At 33.1% G+C, this 17,293-nt stretch overlaps 1 protein-coding gene across 1 annotated transcript; it reads left to right on the plus strand.

Annotated features, from left to right (window-relative positions):
- The first annotated feature begins 2,142 nt into the window (after positions 1 to 2,142).
- On the plus strand, positions 2,143 to 17,068 carry LOC107449580 (uncharacterized). The gene is made up of 7 exons (XM_071185982.1): positions 2,143 to 2,310; positions 6,401 to 7,594; positions 10,079 to 10,258; positions 11,997 to 12,103; positions 13,580 to 13,851; positions 14,401 to 14,561; positions 15,620 to 17,068. Exons 2-7 carry the CDS (start codon positions 6,422 to 6,424, stop codon positions 15,806 to 15,808), a joined length of 2,082 nt encoding a protein of 693 aa, XP_071042083.1. The 5' UTR covers positions 2,143 to 2,310; positions 6,401 to 6,421; the 3' UTR covers positions 15,809 to 17,068.
- Positions 17,069 to 17,293: the final 225 nt, after the last annotated feature.

Below are 17,293 nucleotides of genomic sequence, written 5' to 3' on the forward strand. Positions count from 1 at the left end.
TTCTAAATTCGACTATTGAATAAAATAATAAAATGCAACAAATAATTATTAATAATTATTTATCTTCGCAGGAACTTAATAATGGAATGTAAAAAACGATCGATTCACTTCAAGATATGGGAACATACGCAAAAATGAAATTAATATTAAAAAACCCCCACTTTTGCCTGTTCTCCAGACTAGACAATTTTTTTTCCATGTTGCGTTTCCTTCTATAATCTGATTCCGTTTATTGCTCATTCGAGAAAAAGGTAGGGCAAGGGGACTCTAGCCCGTGATCCGTCTACCACTGAAGATATTTCGCGTCAGCACTGTGGTCGGTACATGCCGGATGCGGAATTCGTATCGACCAGCCATCGCTAGGATTCGAACCCGGCTCGTCCAGCAGTGGACTGATCGTTAAGACACGGTTCACAGCAGATCACCGAAGTCAAGCATCACTGGCTGCGGTCAGTGTGCGGGTGGGTGACCACTTGGATCAGTCTGCGTAGGGACCGAGAGTGTGTGGTATGGGTCCTCTTTAAACTGTTCTACCGTAAAGTGCTCGACTTCGCATGCAGGTCGTCGGGCTACCGAAGCGGGAGTGCCATCCCCTCCGCAGAGGTTCAAAATTGCGATGGCATGTCTTCGGATCATCCTCGGGGATGTTTCCCTGATCGTCGCCAATAGCCCATTGTGCAGCTCTAGTGCGACGTAAATTAACAACAGCATAGTTTATAATTTTATGACCGCCGTAGAACAGCCGACCCAAATTTTGGGTTTACATCTGCTAATGTTGAACTACGTAGCCCTGTCATTTTGAACCCAATCCAGAAGACAAGGGAACGCCTGGATCAAGTATTGGCAGAAATACGCCTTCGTGGAGCATTTTTAGATGGAACTAAACCGCATTTGTGTTACACGGAGAAGAAAACTACGAGAATCTCCCACAGTCATATGATTCAATTGGTCATATGATTCAATAAGCAACTCACTTTGGACAAGTGGCGCGCACACTAGACCGTAAAAAGCCAGTGTTGAAAGAGACAATTAAAGTTTATAATGATTATACAATATTATTTGAAAGTTTTAAACGTCGGTTTTTTTTTCTTTTCCTGCAAAAACAAAACAACAGTTAATTAAAAAATCATATTTGGGATGTTAAATTCCGCATTTTGTTTTGCTGTGAAAAAACTCTAAGACTAATTAACTTCAAAATATGACACACAAATGTATATTTTATAATCGTCGCTGTACAACAGAACCAATTTTTTGGGTTTACAACTACTAATGTTCAACTCCGTAGCCATGTCATTTTAAAACCGATCCAGAAGACAAGGGAACTCCTGGACCAAGTACTGGGAAAAAATTGCCTATTCGTGGAACACTTTTTGATGGAACTAACCCTTATTTGCGTTGCATGGAGAGGCAAACCACGAAGACCTCCCATGGCTAGCCTGACGGCAGGAGGACTCTAACGTATGATCCGTCTACCACTCAGGATATTTTATGCCATCACTGTGGTCGGTGCAAGCTGAATGCGGAATTCGTATCGACCAGCCATCACCGAGATTCGACCCCGTTTCACCGCATTGGCAAACGAACGCTCTGTCCCCTGAGCCATCGCGGCTCTTTATGCACCATTGTAATTTTAAAACTTTAAGAGTTAAAAATTTTACACTGCAACATAAAGTGTGACATAAAGGTTATCACTCAAAACAGTAGACTCGCTCGCGTTTTTTGGATAAATAGAGATGTTGAAACTCTTCTGAGATGACCGACATTTTGTGATCGTTTGAAACAAAGAGTTACTTGTTGAAAACCATAGTTTTTTTTCTCTCACTCAATTAGGAAACATCCGGTGAAAAAATACTGTTTAACTAGTTAATAAAGCTTCCTTAAACTTAGACAAGTATTTTTTTTATGCTTTCAAAATGTATAGCGTTAATTTTCAAAATACTGAAAAATTTCGATTGGACGAAAACGATTGACATTTTGGGCCCAATAGAAACGAAGAGTTATTGCACATAGCAGGAAACGCAAAGTTCAAAGTTGGTATTAACTTTTATCTGGAATTCCCAGAAACAATAAAGTGTTTAACTAGTAAATGAAGATTAAAGGAGTTTTCTCAATGGTTTTCCCTTCTTTATCGGCTATCAAGATGGGGTATATTATTCTTCCATCATTAGATTGCAAACAACCTGTTTTGTTCTTTGCTTTCACTCGTTAACCTTGAAAGAACATTTCCAACCCCCCTCTGCTTACCTCTCGTTCATTTTTCATCAAACACGAACACAGAACACACACGACACATAATTCGAAATCACATACGTAAGTACTTTCTTATTCTTATCTGCAGTGCATTCTAAATAAGTTTAAACAAATTAAGAATTATATTTCTTAATTCATTTGATAAGAAAGGGCATAAAGCTTTATAAATAAACATTTGCTACTTAATTTTGTCAGTTTTGGGCATTCGAGTGGTTACCGTTAAACATTTAAAGATTACTAAACGTTTAAGACTACAGTGGACTCCCAAAATCGAGAAAATCTCTCGTAAGATCGATTTTCTAATTATGACCATTTTATATTAATTAAATGATATAGAAAAGCATAATAATTATTAAAGTCATAAGAATTTGTACAACATTTGACAATATTAGTGTTATTTTGCTTTTTTATTACGAAAGCTTGTTATTGTGAGTGTTTTGTGAAGTGTTTCTCAAAACTAAAATTTTGCATCGAACTGGAAATTGAAATAGTTCCATGCGCTATAATTTTGATGACTATTCCATGAAACTTTTTTGACACACTCTCTCTAGATCAATATAAAAAAAAAAAACTTGTCCAGAAAAATGTCAAAATAAGTTGCCACAACATATTTTATCGTCATTTCAATGTTCCAAAGCGTTCATAGAGGAACGATTTTTTGTTTGTGCCGAAACTTGCTTTTTTTACTCTGTATGGAAATTAGTAGACAAACGTGCAAGTTTTTTTCCTACAATTTGAAGCGAAATGTAAATAGAGTTGAAAGTAACAAATAATCTTTAAATTTAAGGAAATAATTAGCGTTAGGAGCTGATTTAAACTTGAAAATAAATCGAGAATTTTTTTTGAAAAAATTTAAATTTTGCATGTTATAGTATGATTTATGTATCAAATTATTGTTTTTTTGTGTGTTCCCTCTTTAAATATAAACAATCCCTACAAGTTACAGAAATGTAGCATTTTTTAAGAAAAACTTTTATTTAAAAGTCCACTGTAGCCTTAAAGAAGGTATAAGAGTTATTTAAATTAAGTTTTAGTTGACTTGAATAAATGATACGAGTCCTTTTAGTCACCCTATGTTATATACCGCTTTGTTCTTAACTATCTAGGAATCAATTTGTGAGTTGTAATTTATTCATTGATATATTTTAGTATGAATTGCAATAGTTTACTATAAATTTTGAAATAAACTTCAAAAGTCTTCTGAAATCAAGTGAAAATTTAAGAAAAAAAAGATAACCGAAAAAATATGTTTCGGATCATTCGAAACAACCGTAAAGTTTAGAGACGCAATTCAAAATATCAATAATATCAAACATTAGATATTATTTGATGATATTTTGAATTGCTCCTCAAAATTTTACGGTTTTAAAATTCTTTTCTGTTTTGATGATATACTTGCTGAACTTGTAAAATAAACTATTTATAGAAGAATTTAATTAGCTAATGCGTTTTCCCTCTGAAACATGTCTTACAGAATCCAAAGATAAAAATGGTTGCATTTTCAAATAATGATTAATGGGAAATTGAAAATATGTATAAGAAATAGGGTAAATCATCTCAAATTTATGCCAATTTTTTGAAGAAAATAAATTTCTTTGCTCATACAATACGTTTCTAAAAGAGAGAAATGATTTGTCTGTTGTCTGCAATTTATTAAAGATAAACTAAAACATTTCTTTTCGTGAAAAATTGCTTTAGAGTCGAACTTAAAAAATAAATATGGTTGCATTTTTAAATTGAACATTTGAAAACATGTAGGAAAAGTACGTTTTATCATGTCAAATCTACGTCAATGCTTAGAAGAAAAATTTTTTCTATTAGTCATATAATGCATTTATGAAAGAACTAGTTTGGAATTAAACTTCCTATCTTTTAACTTAAAAACTATTAGGACAAGAATTGAATCTTAATTTGTTGGATTAAAAACGTTATTAAATAAAACGATTCGAAATTAGGACCTAATCTCCAAACTTATTTACTTAAATTTAACTGATCAGCCAGTTACATCCATTTATTAAGAAGTTGATTTTTGAGTTTAACATTTCATTCATTAATTCATTCGATATTTCAAACAATTAATTCATAAGAGTGGTTGCCATAGCGACAAGATATTATAATGACATGTTTTTTAAATGAAATTTCAATTAGAACCGTGGTGGCTCAGGGGATAGATTGTCCATGAGGTGAACCGAGTTCGAATCCCAGTGATGGCTGGTCGAAACGAATTCCGAACCCACCTCGCACTGACCACAGTGCTGACGTAAAATATCCTAAGTAATCATAGGTTAGAGTCCCCTTGGCGTCAAGCTAACCGTGGGAGGCTTACTTGGTTTCCTTACCATGTAACGCAAATGGGGTTTAGTTCCTCCAAAAAGTCCTTCACGAAGGGAAATTTCTCCCAATACTTGCTCCAGGAGCTTCCTCGTCTTCTGGATTGGGTTTAAAATTAAAAGGCCACAGTGTCGTAACCTTGGTAATCGTAAACTCAGAATTAGGTCGGCTGTTCAACGATGGTTACATTTTTGTTTTGCGAACAGAAGGTGCTGCCAATTGAGAAGCCTATAAGACAAAGCTATCAATATAATCACGATTTGCAGCACAAAAATAAAGTAGTCTGAGTAGGAAAAAAATTGTTCTGGCCTCTGCCCAGTTGATATTTAAACACTTTAGCCAGTTGGAAAGTGTTCCCAATGTTGCACAGCACTAAATTTCAAGCATATAAAGTTATATTTGTGGCGGTCAAGAAATAATTGAAACTTTCCTTGTTATTAAGAATGGAGCTTTAATATATTTGAGTGCTCCAGTCACTCAGAAAGTGGTAGATTTTCTTATTTCAAAACTCCGTCCTTGCAAACACGAGAAAAAAGTTAAGAAAAGCACAGTAGAAATATAATGTAGTAAAAAAAAAGCAGTAAAAAAATTACAAGCAGGTTTTTCAAGTTGACTGAATGGGAAAAAATAATGTTCTTTTGTTAGGAAAACACGAAAAACGTCGAAAGCAAATTTTCTAAATGGTTTTAAATGATCATAAAAATTTTATAAAATCTGTATCAGTATGAAATAATCAAACAACAATATGTAAGTAATAAAATAAACAATGGTAGGAATTAATAATTAGTAGGCAACTGTATATTACTGTTACCTTAATTTGATTGTATGATTTATTTCAATACAGAGTTTGCAAAGAAAATAATTTTGTCCGAATAGGAGAAGGATAATAATAAGACATTTCTTGTGAATTTTTGTAATGATTTGAAAGTATTTTTTTCAAAACGCATCAATTAATCTTATTATTTAATCGTTTCATTCTTTATTTAATAAGAATTACTTTATGAACGCTGTTAGCCCAATCATCCTGTAAGATTTCCTTTTTTTTTATTAAAAAAAAAAACTAAATAATGTCCGTATTATCATTTTATAAAATTTTCATTCGTTTAAAAAAAAACTTTTTTTCTCAATCTTGCTTACACAATTTAATGAATGCTTTATACAGAGATGGAAAAAACAAATTTTCTTAAAAAAAAAAAAAAAAAAAAAAAAAAAAAAATTTTTTTCTTTACTGAGCTGTTATCTGATACCTTAATTGTGTATAGGCGTTACTTATTTCGGCCATCGTTCTAGCCGTGGTGACTCAGGGGATAGAGCGTTTGCTTTTCAATGAGGTGTACCGGGCTCTAATGGCAACAATGGCTGGTCGATACGATTTCCGCACCCGGCCCGCGCTGACCACAGTGCTGACATAAAAAATCCTCAGTGGTAGACGTATTATGGGTTAGAGTCCCTTTGCCAACAGACTAACCGTGGGAGTTTTTCGTGCTTTTCCTATCCAGGTCGCGCACCTGCGGTTTAGTTTTGTGAAAAAATCCTCCACGAAGGCAAATTTCTACCAGTACTTGATCCAGGAGTTCCCTTAGTTTCTGGACTGGGTTTAAAATTACAAGGCCACGAAGTTGAACATTAGTAGTAGTAAACTCAAAATTGGGTCGGATGTTCAACGACGGTTATAAAAAAAACAGCTTTTATCGATCTCAAAATGCCTATTATAGGTACACTCTATAATATGTATCATAGCAATTAGTATCCATTTCCAATTTCATTCGATTCAAGGAACGATGAGAATGTATAAATAGTATAAATCATTTCCTTTTAGATTTTCAGGTGTTGTTCGACGATGTTTTTTGCTGCACTTCACATCGTTTTCTTTTTCGGTCAATTCATTCTACCCATATCTAGCCAAAGCGTTGAAGGCAGATACCTAAGACCCAATCGTCCAAAATGTGAACCACAAAATGGTTGTTCCTCAGCGGGCGGTTTTCCTCTTGAATCAGACGATAAAAACTACAGACATGATGCTGCTGATGGTTATCGCAGCGTCGGAGTGGATGGCCGACCCAATGCGAATAAAGATTTTAAAAAAGACAGTGACATAAGATCAGGGAGCGTTAAGTTCGATGATTCTGATTACAAACCCGAAAGGGTTTATAATCTTAACCCACCTATAGACAAAATACCTTACATCCCAAAGCCTGTGGAGGACGCTTATCCACCCTTACATACCAAAGACGATGCATCCAGCATTGAACTAAGTCACAATCCTAAGCCTGTTAGAGGTAGCGACAGGTACAATCCAAAACCAATTGCAGATCCAAACTTAGATCAACACAAGCCTAAACAAAGTGGAGTAGGTTCGAGTGGATATAATCCAAGACCTGATCGCTATGTCCCAAGACCTGCGGATGATGAATATCCTCCGAAACCAATAGTGGACCCAAATTCGGATCCCTACAAGCCGAAACCAAGTGGGATTGGTTCGAGTGGATATAATCCAAGACCTGATCGCTATGTCCCAAGACCTGTGGATGATGAATATCCTCCAAAACCATTAGTGAACCCAAATTCGGATCCCTACAAGCCGAAACCAAGTGGAATAGGATCGAGTGGATATAATCCAAGACCTGATCGCTATGTTCCCAGACCTGTGGATGATAAATATCATCCAAAACCTGATGTTTCGGGAGAAGAAGATTCCTACAGACCTGTTCCTGATCACAGACCGAGACCAGGTAGCCGACCAAGACCAGATCCAGCAAGAATTCATGAAAAACCAGTGAACCCCCCTGATGTGCCTGATTATCCAAACAAAGATTTAGGCGGCTACCATGATCCTAAAGATGATGATTACAATGGTGATCCTGGAGTTTCCGTTGGAGAGTATAAACCTCTTCCTGGCAACAACTGCGTATGTGTACCTTACTACCAGTGCCGGGAGGGTCATATAGTAACAGACGGAGCTGGGATCATCGACGCAAGAAAAAAACCTGAACCAGAAGATGAGCTACCACTAGTAAGTTAATACATATCATTGACCTAGGCTGTATATATTCTTTGTAATTAGAAGTCTCAAGGTTACACGATTTCCTCACTCTCCATACTCTCCCTCTCTTTGTTACCATAGTTTCGGAAAGTCACACAAAGCACATTTCAACTTCTTACTGAACCGTATTGCCTGGGGAAAAGAGCAAGATTTGCTAAAACTATGGTAACGGAGAGGGTAAAAGTGTAAAAATCACGTAAACTTGAGACGCTCCATTTACAAAGAGTTTTTGTTTAAAAATTATTTGGTCACGGTAAACGGTCATCGAATTTCTCTAATATGAACAATACGGTCCCACTAGTTTGGTAGGAGAGCGATAGATAGTATAAAGACCCCTTATTGTAAATTTTATTTTTAGCTTATTATCTCGGAAACTTTTTAAGTAAATCAAAACTTTTTGCACACAATTATAAAATTTGATTATCTAAAGACGTGTTATAATTTTTTTTATTATATTTCATTATTTCATTGAATAATATTCGAAATTTTTTTATTTCATTTTATGTATCTTTGTTATTTTAAATGTAAAATTTGAACAATTTTTTTCAAGCAGTTTCTGAGTTATAAAATTTCATGAAGTCGTAATTTAAATTTTCATTCTCAAGACCTAAGGGATCGAATAACTTTAAACTTTAGATTTTTCATTCATTTAAAAATTCAGGGTTGTGGGATCAAAATTGCCCCACTTATTTTTGGCAATAATATAAACATCACTAAAATTGAGTTTGTTTTTATCTCTTAAACCACACAATTTTTTTTTATCGAACGTTTTTAAGTTTTGAAAAATATAGAAAAAATTCTGCTTCATTTCTGAGGGAGGAAGCATTATCGAATTTGTTTTTTTGAGGTCTTTTAAGAATGAGAGCAATCATCGAATACTCGAAACATGTACTTTTTCCATTTTTATAACTATTGAATTAAAATTTTCTTTACAGGAATTAAATAATAATGAATTATACTGGAATTTTTTTTATTGTATTTATACAACTTCTTGATCTTACCAAATAAGGGCATGTGCATTTTAAATAAGGAATCATTTTTGTTTGGAAAGCTTCATATTATTTACAAAATTATACTTTTAAATTAGTATATTTTTTGTTTGAATATACAAGTTTATAAAGAACGTATAGGTTATACACAATTATCTAATCCTTTGAAAATATAATTTAGGACAAGAGAAAAATCACCTTAGCGTTTCGCATTATAAACTGAACGTGTTATCGTCCTCTTCCTACCATTCCCTTCGTGGCAGAGAAGTGGTAACCACTTAGTATTCGAGTGTTTCAATTACTACACTTAATGTTTGACTATAGTATAGAGTATTCTGAATTAATAAATTGCATACAAATTGTAGCTTTTAGAATAAAATTGATTTTAGATTTGAAATCCGCAACGCATAACTATTAGTGCCACAGAAAACCGATCCCCAGTGTTATTAAGAATTAATTACTAATTAAATATCAATAGGAATTAAATATCATTAATTTATCAGCACATTTTATGTTAGCTTCTCGACTCATTAAGGTCATTAGTACGAGAGGATCCGATCAGTAGATCAAAAGCTATTCTGTCATTGCGTTTGATTTTTTCTGCTCTGCGCATTTTATTTCCTTTTAAAATGGTCGTTAAATAACCGATCCAATTTCGAGTTTACCAATATTCAACTCAGTAGGAATTCTTGGATCGTGGAGGACTTTTTGATGGAACTAACTTCCATTTGCGTTACATGGAAAGGAAAACCATGAAATCATCTCTCGGTTAGCATGATAGAAAAAGGACTCGTAACTCGTGATTCGCCTACAATTCAGGATATTTTACGTCAGCACTGTTCGAGCCGGGTTCGAAATTCGTATCGATTCGTCATTCCTGGGATTCGAACCCGGGTTACCTAATTGAGAGGCGCGAGTGTTAAATCCTCTGAGCTACCACGGCTCTGTTCTGACATTTGGAGCTTATTGTTTCTTTGTTGCTTTTTTTTGCCTCATGCTAACTTCCAAAACCATTCAATGACTCCGATAGAACCCTACTGAGCGACCTAAAAAGGCTTTCTATCTTTCTACCTCTTCAGCTCCCTATTTAAAATTAAATAAGATTTAAATGCCATTGATGGATAATAAATTAATTTTGTGAAGTATCAATAATTTTCCTTTACTTCAACAACAAATATGAGTTATTTTCAATCAAAAAGACCTTCATGAAGACGCGTTTGGCTCAATATTTAATTCAGAAACAGTTTTTCTTGCCATTTTGAATCTTCTGAGTCAGGTTCAAAATAGCAGAATTACAAAATTGAAATTTGATGTAGCTGCAATTATGTGATGCCAAAGGTATAACATAACGTCGATGAAAATAATAAGATCAAGTGATGAGGAAATAAGATAGTAATAAGATATTAGAACACTATATAAAATGTCGTCACTGATATATTCACTATATATTTCAATGAAATGAAAGGATGGTAAATTCAAGCCTCCAACATGTGGTCCATTCCATGTCTGCTGTAACACTCCAGAGACATCTACCGTCACACCATACGAACACAGGTGCGGGGTTCGTAACCCAAGTGGAATCAACAGCAGGATTCTGTCCCCCAGTAACAAGGGTGAAGCTGATTTTGGGGAATGGCCCTGGCAAGTGAGTCATGTTTTTCCTTAATATTTTTTTTTAGTGTCAATGACTTTGTCGTCATATTACATAACTCTTTTAAGTGATGCTATTTTTATGATTGTTATCATAGTAAATAACACTTATCAGTGATACGATTTTTTTTAATTGTTATCATACAAAATAACACTTTTAGTTATTTATATTATAGTGAAAAATGAGCCATGATTCACATTTTCCTTAATATTTTTTTAGTATCAATGACTCCGTTGTCATATTACATAATACTTCCCTATGATACTATTTTTATGACTGTTATAAGAAATAACCCTTTTCAGTGATACTATTTTTATGACTGTTATCATAAGAAATAACACTTTTCAGAGATACTATTTTTATGACTGTTATCATAAGAAATAACACTTTACGGAGATACTATTTTATGACTGTTATCATAAGAAATAACACTTTACGGAGATACTATTTTTATGACTGTTATCATAAGAAATAACACTTTTCAGTGATACTATTTTTATGACTGTTATCATAACAAATAACACTTTTCAGTGATACTATTTTTATGACTGTTATCATAAGAAATAACACATTTCAGAGATACTATTTTTATGACTGTTATCATGAGAAATAACACTTTACGGAGATACTATTTTATGACTGTTATCATAAGAAATAACACTTTTCAGAGATATATTATTTCATAAATGTTTTTACAAGAAGCATTTATGCCACTAAGAAGTGACTGTCCTATAAAATAAAATTTTTTAGTGATACTACTTTTATAACTGTTTTGTGAGTTTGTCAGCTATAACTATGACAATGGCTTAAAATATCATTGTTAAGAAAAGCTATAGTTCTGTGAAAATTAAAAAGTGTTTGGAATCTAACTTTTTCATGTTGGAAAAGTTAGCCGCTTTATTTAAACTCTTAGAAATATGATAAAAAAAATCCAGAAATATAGGTTATGTTTATTGTTGTTAATGTAACTAAAAATATAGCCTTATTAGCTATTTTTACGAAGTTAAATATTTTGAAAAAAAAACAACACATTTATGATATTTGTTGATTTTAAAGTGAGAACGATTTTTTTTCGATCTATAAAAAGGCAAAAATTGTATCATCAGATTGTCTTGTAACGGTTTAATTCTTTTGGTTTCTTGTTGATTGCGGTAAACTACAAGACAACGATCTCGTTTTTCGAGATTGTAATTTCAATAAAGAAGTAAGCGTAAACTAACACCTGGAAATACATCTAAAAGAGTTTCGGTCTAAAAAAAATTAATTTAGGAACAAAATATTTCTAACGAAATAAATATTAGTCCAATCCCAGTTTTTAAAACTAGTTAATGATTTTAATCCCAACTTTGCTCTTTCGACCTCCTCGCTAACGATAGATCGGATTTTTGAAGAGTTTTACTTCTAACGATATGTTGCTTCAATTTTTATTCAATTCTTACTATTAGTTCGCACTCTCTCTACATCTTGTTCAAATTTCTTGTTCAATATTGATTCATTCATTAAATTTAATTCAATAATTTTAGTTTCATAGGGGGGAAAGTTTTTTAATTATTTACCAAAAAGTAACAAAAAATTTTTTCCTCCTTTGTTGACCTAAGAAGGAATTGACATTCAATTTTTTTTTATATATTACTTGTTTATTTATATATTAAAAAAAAATGCTTGTTAGAAGCCCTGAGTCGTCGATTGTACTGAAAGCTTTCATATAATGTCCTCTTTCAAATTATCTTAGGCAGCTGTTCTGAAATCTGAGGGGAAAGTCAATATTTTCATGTGCGGTGGAGTACTCATTGATAAGTTTCATGTCCTGACTGTCGCACACTGTGTCTTTCATTTGTAGTAAGTACGCACTTACTTTCAATTAACTACCGTGATTGTCTGAAAAACTAAGCTATCCATGGTACCATGAATGAATGAATTAAAGAGAATGTTGACTTTCACCGGTGTGAATGTCAACAATCGCTTTGGTGAATGTCCGAAATATTTATTACATCCGACTTGATATTAATTTATTCGTTGATATTATTATATTTATTCGATATTTTAATATTTGCTAAGGATAGATCAAGAGAAACATCAGTGTAGGGTATACCGGGCAAATGTATGCCGGCCAGTGGCACTTGACCTTAAAAACCATTGATGTAGGGCATACCGGGCAAATGTATTCGACGCAGTGGCATTGAACTTCAAAAAATATCGTTGTAGGACATGCCGGGCAGTGGCACTGAGCCTTAAAAAACATTGATGTAGGACATAACAGGGAAAATGTGTACCGGGCAGTGGTACTTAACTATACCTAGTATATATTTCGGACATTTACCAAAGCGACTATGTGATTGTCAACATTCCTTGGTGGAAGTCAACAACTACCCATTTCTGTCATTTACAGTAACATCCACATATTGAAAGAGACAAACCTGTTTTACAATTGGTTCTTCCAATGTATGTTTCGTAATCGTTATTCATATGAGCTCATCCAATTAAAATTTTTTTCAGACATATTACTGCTGTACTAATGTGTTCTCATAACGGAAGAGCCTAATATAAAACAATCATAAGTTGCAAGAAAGAAATTAAGAAATGATGTTTCAAAGATTTGAAAAAAAAATTCTATGCATGCACTAAAATCTGTAATTTTTGTAGTCACTGAACATATTTTCTATTGGTAGAATAAGTTACGTTTCAATATTTTATTCTTTCCTAGAAATGAAAAATATCGGAATTAAAACTATTTCATATTTAACACGCTTTTGGAGGAAGAAAATGCACGTCAATTCCACGAATTCAATACCACAACAAATTAATCACAACTCGAGAAATGTCTTACGGTCGTAATTTTTCTTTAAAAAAGTAGAAATTAAATAACTTTAACTATTTTGAATTCTGAACTATTGCATTTTTGCTTTTTTTTTTTAACTAAAAATAGTTCTGCGTATACATTTTAATTCCTAACAAGTCGCGGTTGTCACAGATTTTCTACACTAAAAAGTAAATTCCTTTTCTTAAGTACTTTCCACCATAAGACGCGATAGAGCGTTCGGCCTCAAATGAGGTGAACGGGGTTCGAATCCCACCGACGGTCGGTCAATTCGAATTCCGCTTCCTGCTCGCACCGACCACAGCGCTGACGTTAAAAAAATCGGGGTTCCACCGAAAGAAGGTTCTTAAGATTCCATTGTGAAAAAAATTGGGAACCACTATGTCCATTTCTACTTAAACCCTTATTCCCATGTATTTAAAACTTCATATGTTCTATTGTGGTGTGTGTACTATATTATTACTTTTAGTCTCAATTAGAAAATCTTTGACTTTCAGTAAATACGATGATTATCCTCTGAAAGTTCGTCTGGGTGAGTGGGATACGCAGACGACTTCTGAATTCTTGGCTCACGAGGACTACAGAGTCTCAAAGATCATAGTCCATCCGGAATTTAAGAACACCAGTCTATGGAACGATGTTGCCATTTTACGTCTAGAGGAAGCTGTGCTGTTCGCTCCACACATAGACACCATCTGCCTCCCCAAATACGATGAGATATTTGACCAACAGAACTGTGTTGTCACAGGATGGGGAAAGGATGCTTACAGTAAGTTTATGCTTATATGTCTTGCCTGTGTAAGTCGGACACTTGCGATTCATTACTTTAGTGATCAACTTAGGTAGTCAACTTATAGAGGGTGGTGAATTGTTTTTTTTTATCATTTCATATATCCTGTTATTTTTAGACACGCCGTGGTCATACATTTCTCATATATTACCAATCAAAACAAAATGAAAGTTACTATATTTTTTTAATGAAACATCTTTGGAAAAGGAGCCATAAATCATATATAAAAATGAGCAACAATTTGCTAAATAAATATTATACTGGTTAGTTTTAAGAAACAAAACAGATCTACATAATACTTGTTATGCATTACAGTTATTAACAATTTCGTAAAACATAGTTCGTATGCAGTTAGTGAACTCTTATTGGATTTTTTTCTTGACATTTTAAATTTTATTTAGTTATACTCACGAACCTTTTTTTTTTTAAGAAAGCCATTAATAATTTCTCAGGGGATGTATATCGCAATTAGACAGTTCTTAAATTCTATTCTATTCTGTATTTTAATTCTTAGACGATTCATTGCAGAGGGAGGAACGTTTTCGAACATTATGAAGGAAGTGGCATTACAGGTGATCGATAACTATCAGTGTGAAGAGATGCTGAGGAAGACAAGATTGGGACGATTTTTCCAATTGCATGATGGTTTCCTGTGCGCCGGAGGAGAGTATGGACTGGACTCTTGCAAAGTGAGAAAACCAGGATGTTTCTCAGTAACCACCCTTAATGCATAATTTTCAAAAATGAAGTAAATGACGTACATATCAGGTTGATCGTAAATCGGAGAAAAGAATTATCAAAATCTGACGAATTATTACGGAACATGGTGGGGTTTGAAACCTTAAAACCTGACTAATCACAATGAAAAACATTTCTAACATTTGACTTAATTTTTTTCTGACAATCAAATTGGTTTTGATGGTTTATATCCTGCTTGCTCAATAATGACCCGTCACATTCTGATAATATTTTTTTCTCACTCAAATTGCGGTGTATTCGCTTCCTGACTTTATATTTAAAAGGTAAAAATTAAATGGGGTCATTGCGGAAAACCTTAAAAAACAATCGCTTAACAGTTGTGACTATCAAAGTGCATTTAGTAATAATTTTATTTTTTACAAGGATTCTAAAAATACAGGGTGCAACGCATTGACCACTCTTAACAAAGTTTATAAATACATTAGGTGTTGAAAATTAATATTTACATACGAAACATACGAAATTTTATACGAATTAATTTGCATCCGAAACATACGAATTAACATACGAAAAAGAAACAGAAAAAAATGGTGTCGAAATTTGTAGAAAAGTGGAATGTAAACCAGTTTGATTGTCTAATGAAACTAGGAGGTTTCTGTAATAACAGCTTTACAGTTCTTCTCGCTTTCTTCTGGCAATCAAACAGGTTTAAATGTTTTTAGTCTTCCTTTTTTTCAGCAGGAATTAGATATCGATTAGACGTCTTCTTCTCTCAAAAATTTGTTTATGAAATTAATGCGTATAGTTTATTTACTTCTTTTTTGATAGGATGTTTAAAAATGTATGCGTCATTACGGATCAATCTGCAACTATTTTAACATAAGTCTATTTTACTTTGCTGTTACATTATCATAATATGCCATTTATAATTTTGCAGGCATGTTATCATAATATGTCATTTATAATTTTGCAGGCATAATATATCATAATATGTCATTTATTTTTTTGCTTGCACATTATCATAATATGTTACTTATAATTGTTGCAGGGAGATGGAGGAGGTCCCCTGGTCTGTTACAGAAAGGATAAGAGTTATGCTCTGGCCGGTATCGTGTCCTGGGGTATAGATTGTGGTCAGCCTGGTGTTCCTGGTGTTTATGTTAAAATACAGAAATATTTAGACTGGATCAGCAAGACAACTGGAGTTTATTTGGAAGATTATTGGCCAAAGCACTGATGATTTGGAGTATTTAATGGAATGTTGGCTTAGAGCTGAAGCTAAAATTATTGCTCTAAAATTATAAACTGTGTTACCAAACTGCACATAAAACCAGAAATGTCGCCTCTGAAACTTCACACTCTAAACTTTTTTATTATTGTTGCTTACTGAGGTTGTTAATGGATTTATATAAAACAAATTGAAAGTATTTTCCATTCAACAAAAAGTAGAAATGGCTAAGCTGCCTGAAAAGATTTGGATGGTCAACCCCAGAGTATGTAAAAATGCTCAATTCTCTTCTAAACCAGCCCATGTAAAAATGGTCAATTCGATATAAACCAGTACACGCAGAAATGTTTAATTTTAATATAAACCATTCCATGTTAAAATGTTCAATTTTGAAATCGATAAACCTATGTAAAAATGATAACTTTTTATGTAAAACAGCTCACGTAAAAATGATCCATTTTGATAGAAACCATCCCGTGTAAAAATGTTCAACTTTGAAATAGATAAATCCTTGTAAAAATGATCAATTTTTATACAAAACGGCCCATATAAAAACGGCTATTTTGATGTTTCTCAGACCATGAAATAATGGTCATATTTGATACATCGAAGCCCATTTAAAAATGTTCAATTTTGGTGCAAACCTGCCCTTATAAAAATGACCGATTCACGTAAAATTGTCTTTCCTTCAAGATCTTAAAAATATTTTTCTTGTTTATAAGTAATAAAAAGAATAGTTTTAAGAATATCAAAGAATTATTATTAAAAATAATTATTAAGTCAGTATTAAAAATATCTCTATATAAATCCCTAACAGAGCCACCAAAAATTTGCACGATTTCACTTTTGAAATTGAATTTATTGTCTCCTGATTTCTAAACCTTCAATCAATGAGTTGTAAATCTTGAATAAATCCCTCGCAAGCACCGTCACTTTGAATGTTATACCAAGATGTGCGAGACGCATTTATTGTTTTTTTCTGCGACTGGAAATGTTTTTGAATATCGGTGCAATAGATCCTGAGAAAAGATATATTGAAGTGTAACGTGTATGAAATGGAACATGTGAAACTGTGCTGAGTAAGAAAACAAAACGGTCAAAATTTGGATCTCAAGTTTTAATTCATGAAAGATTTTGGGATTATCTCTTATCAGATGTTATCTCATATCACTCTTGTACACAATGATAGTTTCTAAAAATGATAATGTAGGGTCTTTATAATCTCTGTAATTTATAAATGTTGGATGATTAAATTTACTCTTTAATAAATCTGTCTATTCAAGTTTATTTACATTTTAGGTTTTTTTTTTAAAAATATTCAATTGATTTGAATTCAGAACACTGTAAACAATAAATGTATATTTTTATTTTTATAACCTTCGTTGAACAGCCGATCCAATTTTGAGTTTACAACTACGCATCTTCAACTCTGTAGCCTTGTAATTTTAAACTTAATTCAGAAGACAAGAGAACTCTTGGATCAAGTATTGAAAT

Source organism: Parasteatoda tepidariorum, chromosome 9 (genome assembly GCF_043381705.1).
Source record: "Parasteatoda tepidariorum isolate YZ-2023 chromosome 9, CAS_Ptep_4.0, whole genome shotgun sequence".
In the NCBI taxonomy this organism is placed as follows: domain Eukaryota; kingdom Metazoa; phylum Arthropoda; class Arachnida; order Araneae; family Theridiidae; genus Parasteatoda; species Parasteatoda tepidariorum.

Excerpts from the sequence above, each read along its gene's own strand:
- LOC107449580 (XM_071185982.1), top strand. The coding sequence starts at position 6,422 with ATGTTTTTTGCTGCACTTCACATCGTTTTCTTTTTCGGTCAATTCATT. Across the intron at positions 7,595-10,078 it reads CAGAAGATGAGCTACCACTA|GATGGTAAATTCAAGCCTCC; the intron begins GTAAGTTAATAC and ends ATGAAATGAAAG. Across the intron at positions 10,259-11,996 it reads TTGGGGAATGGCCCTGGCAA|GCAGCTGTTCTGAAATCTGA; the intron begins GTGAGTCATGTT and ends AAATTATCTTAG.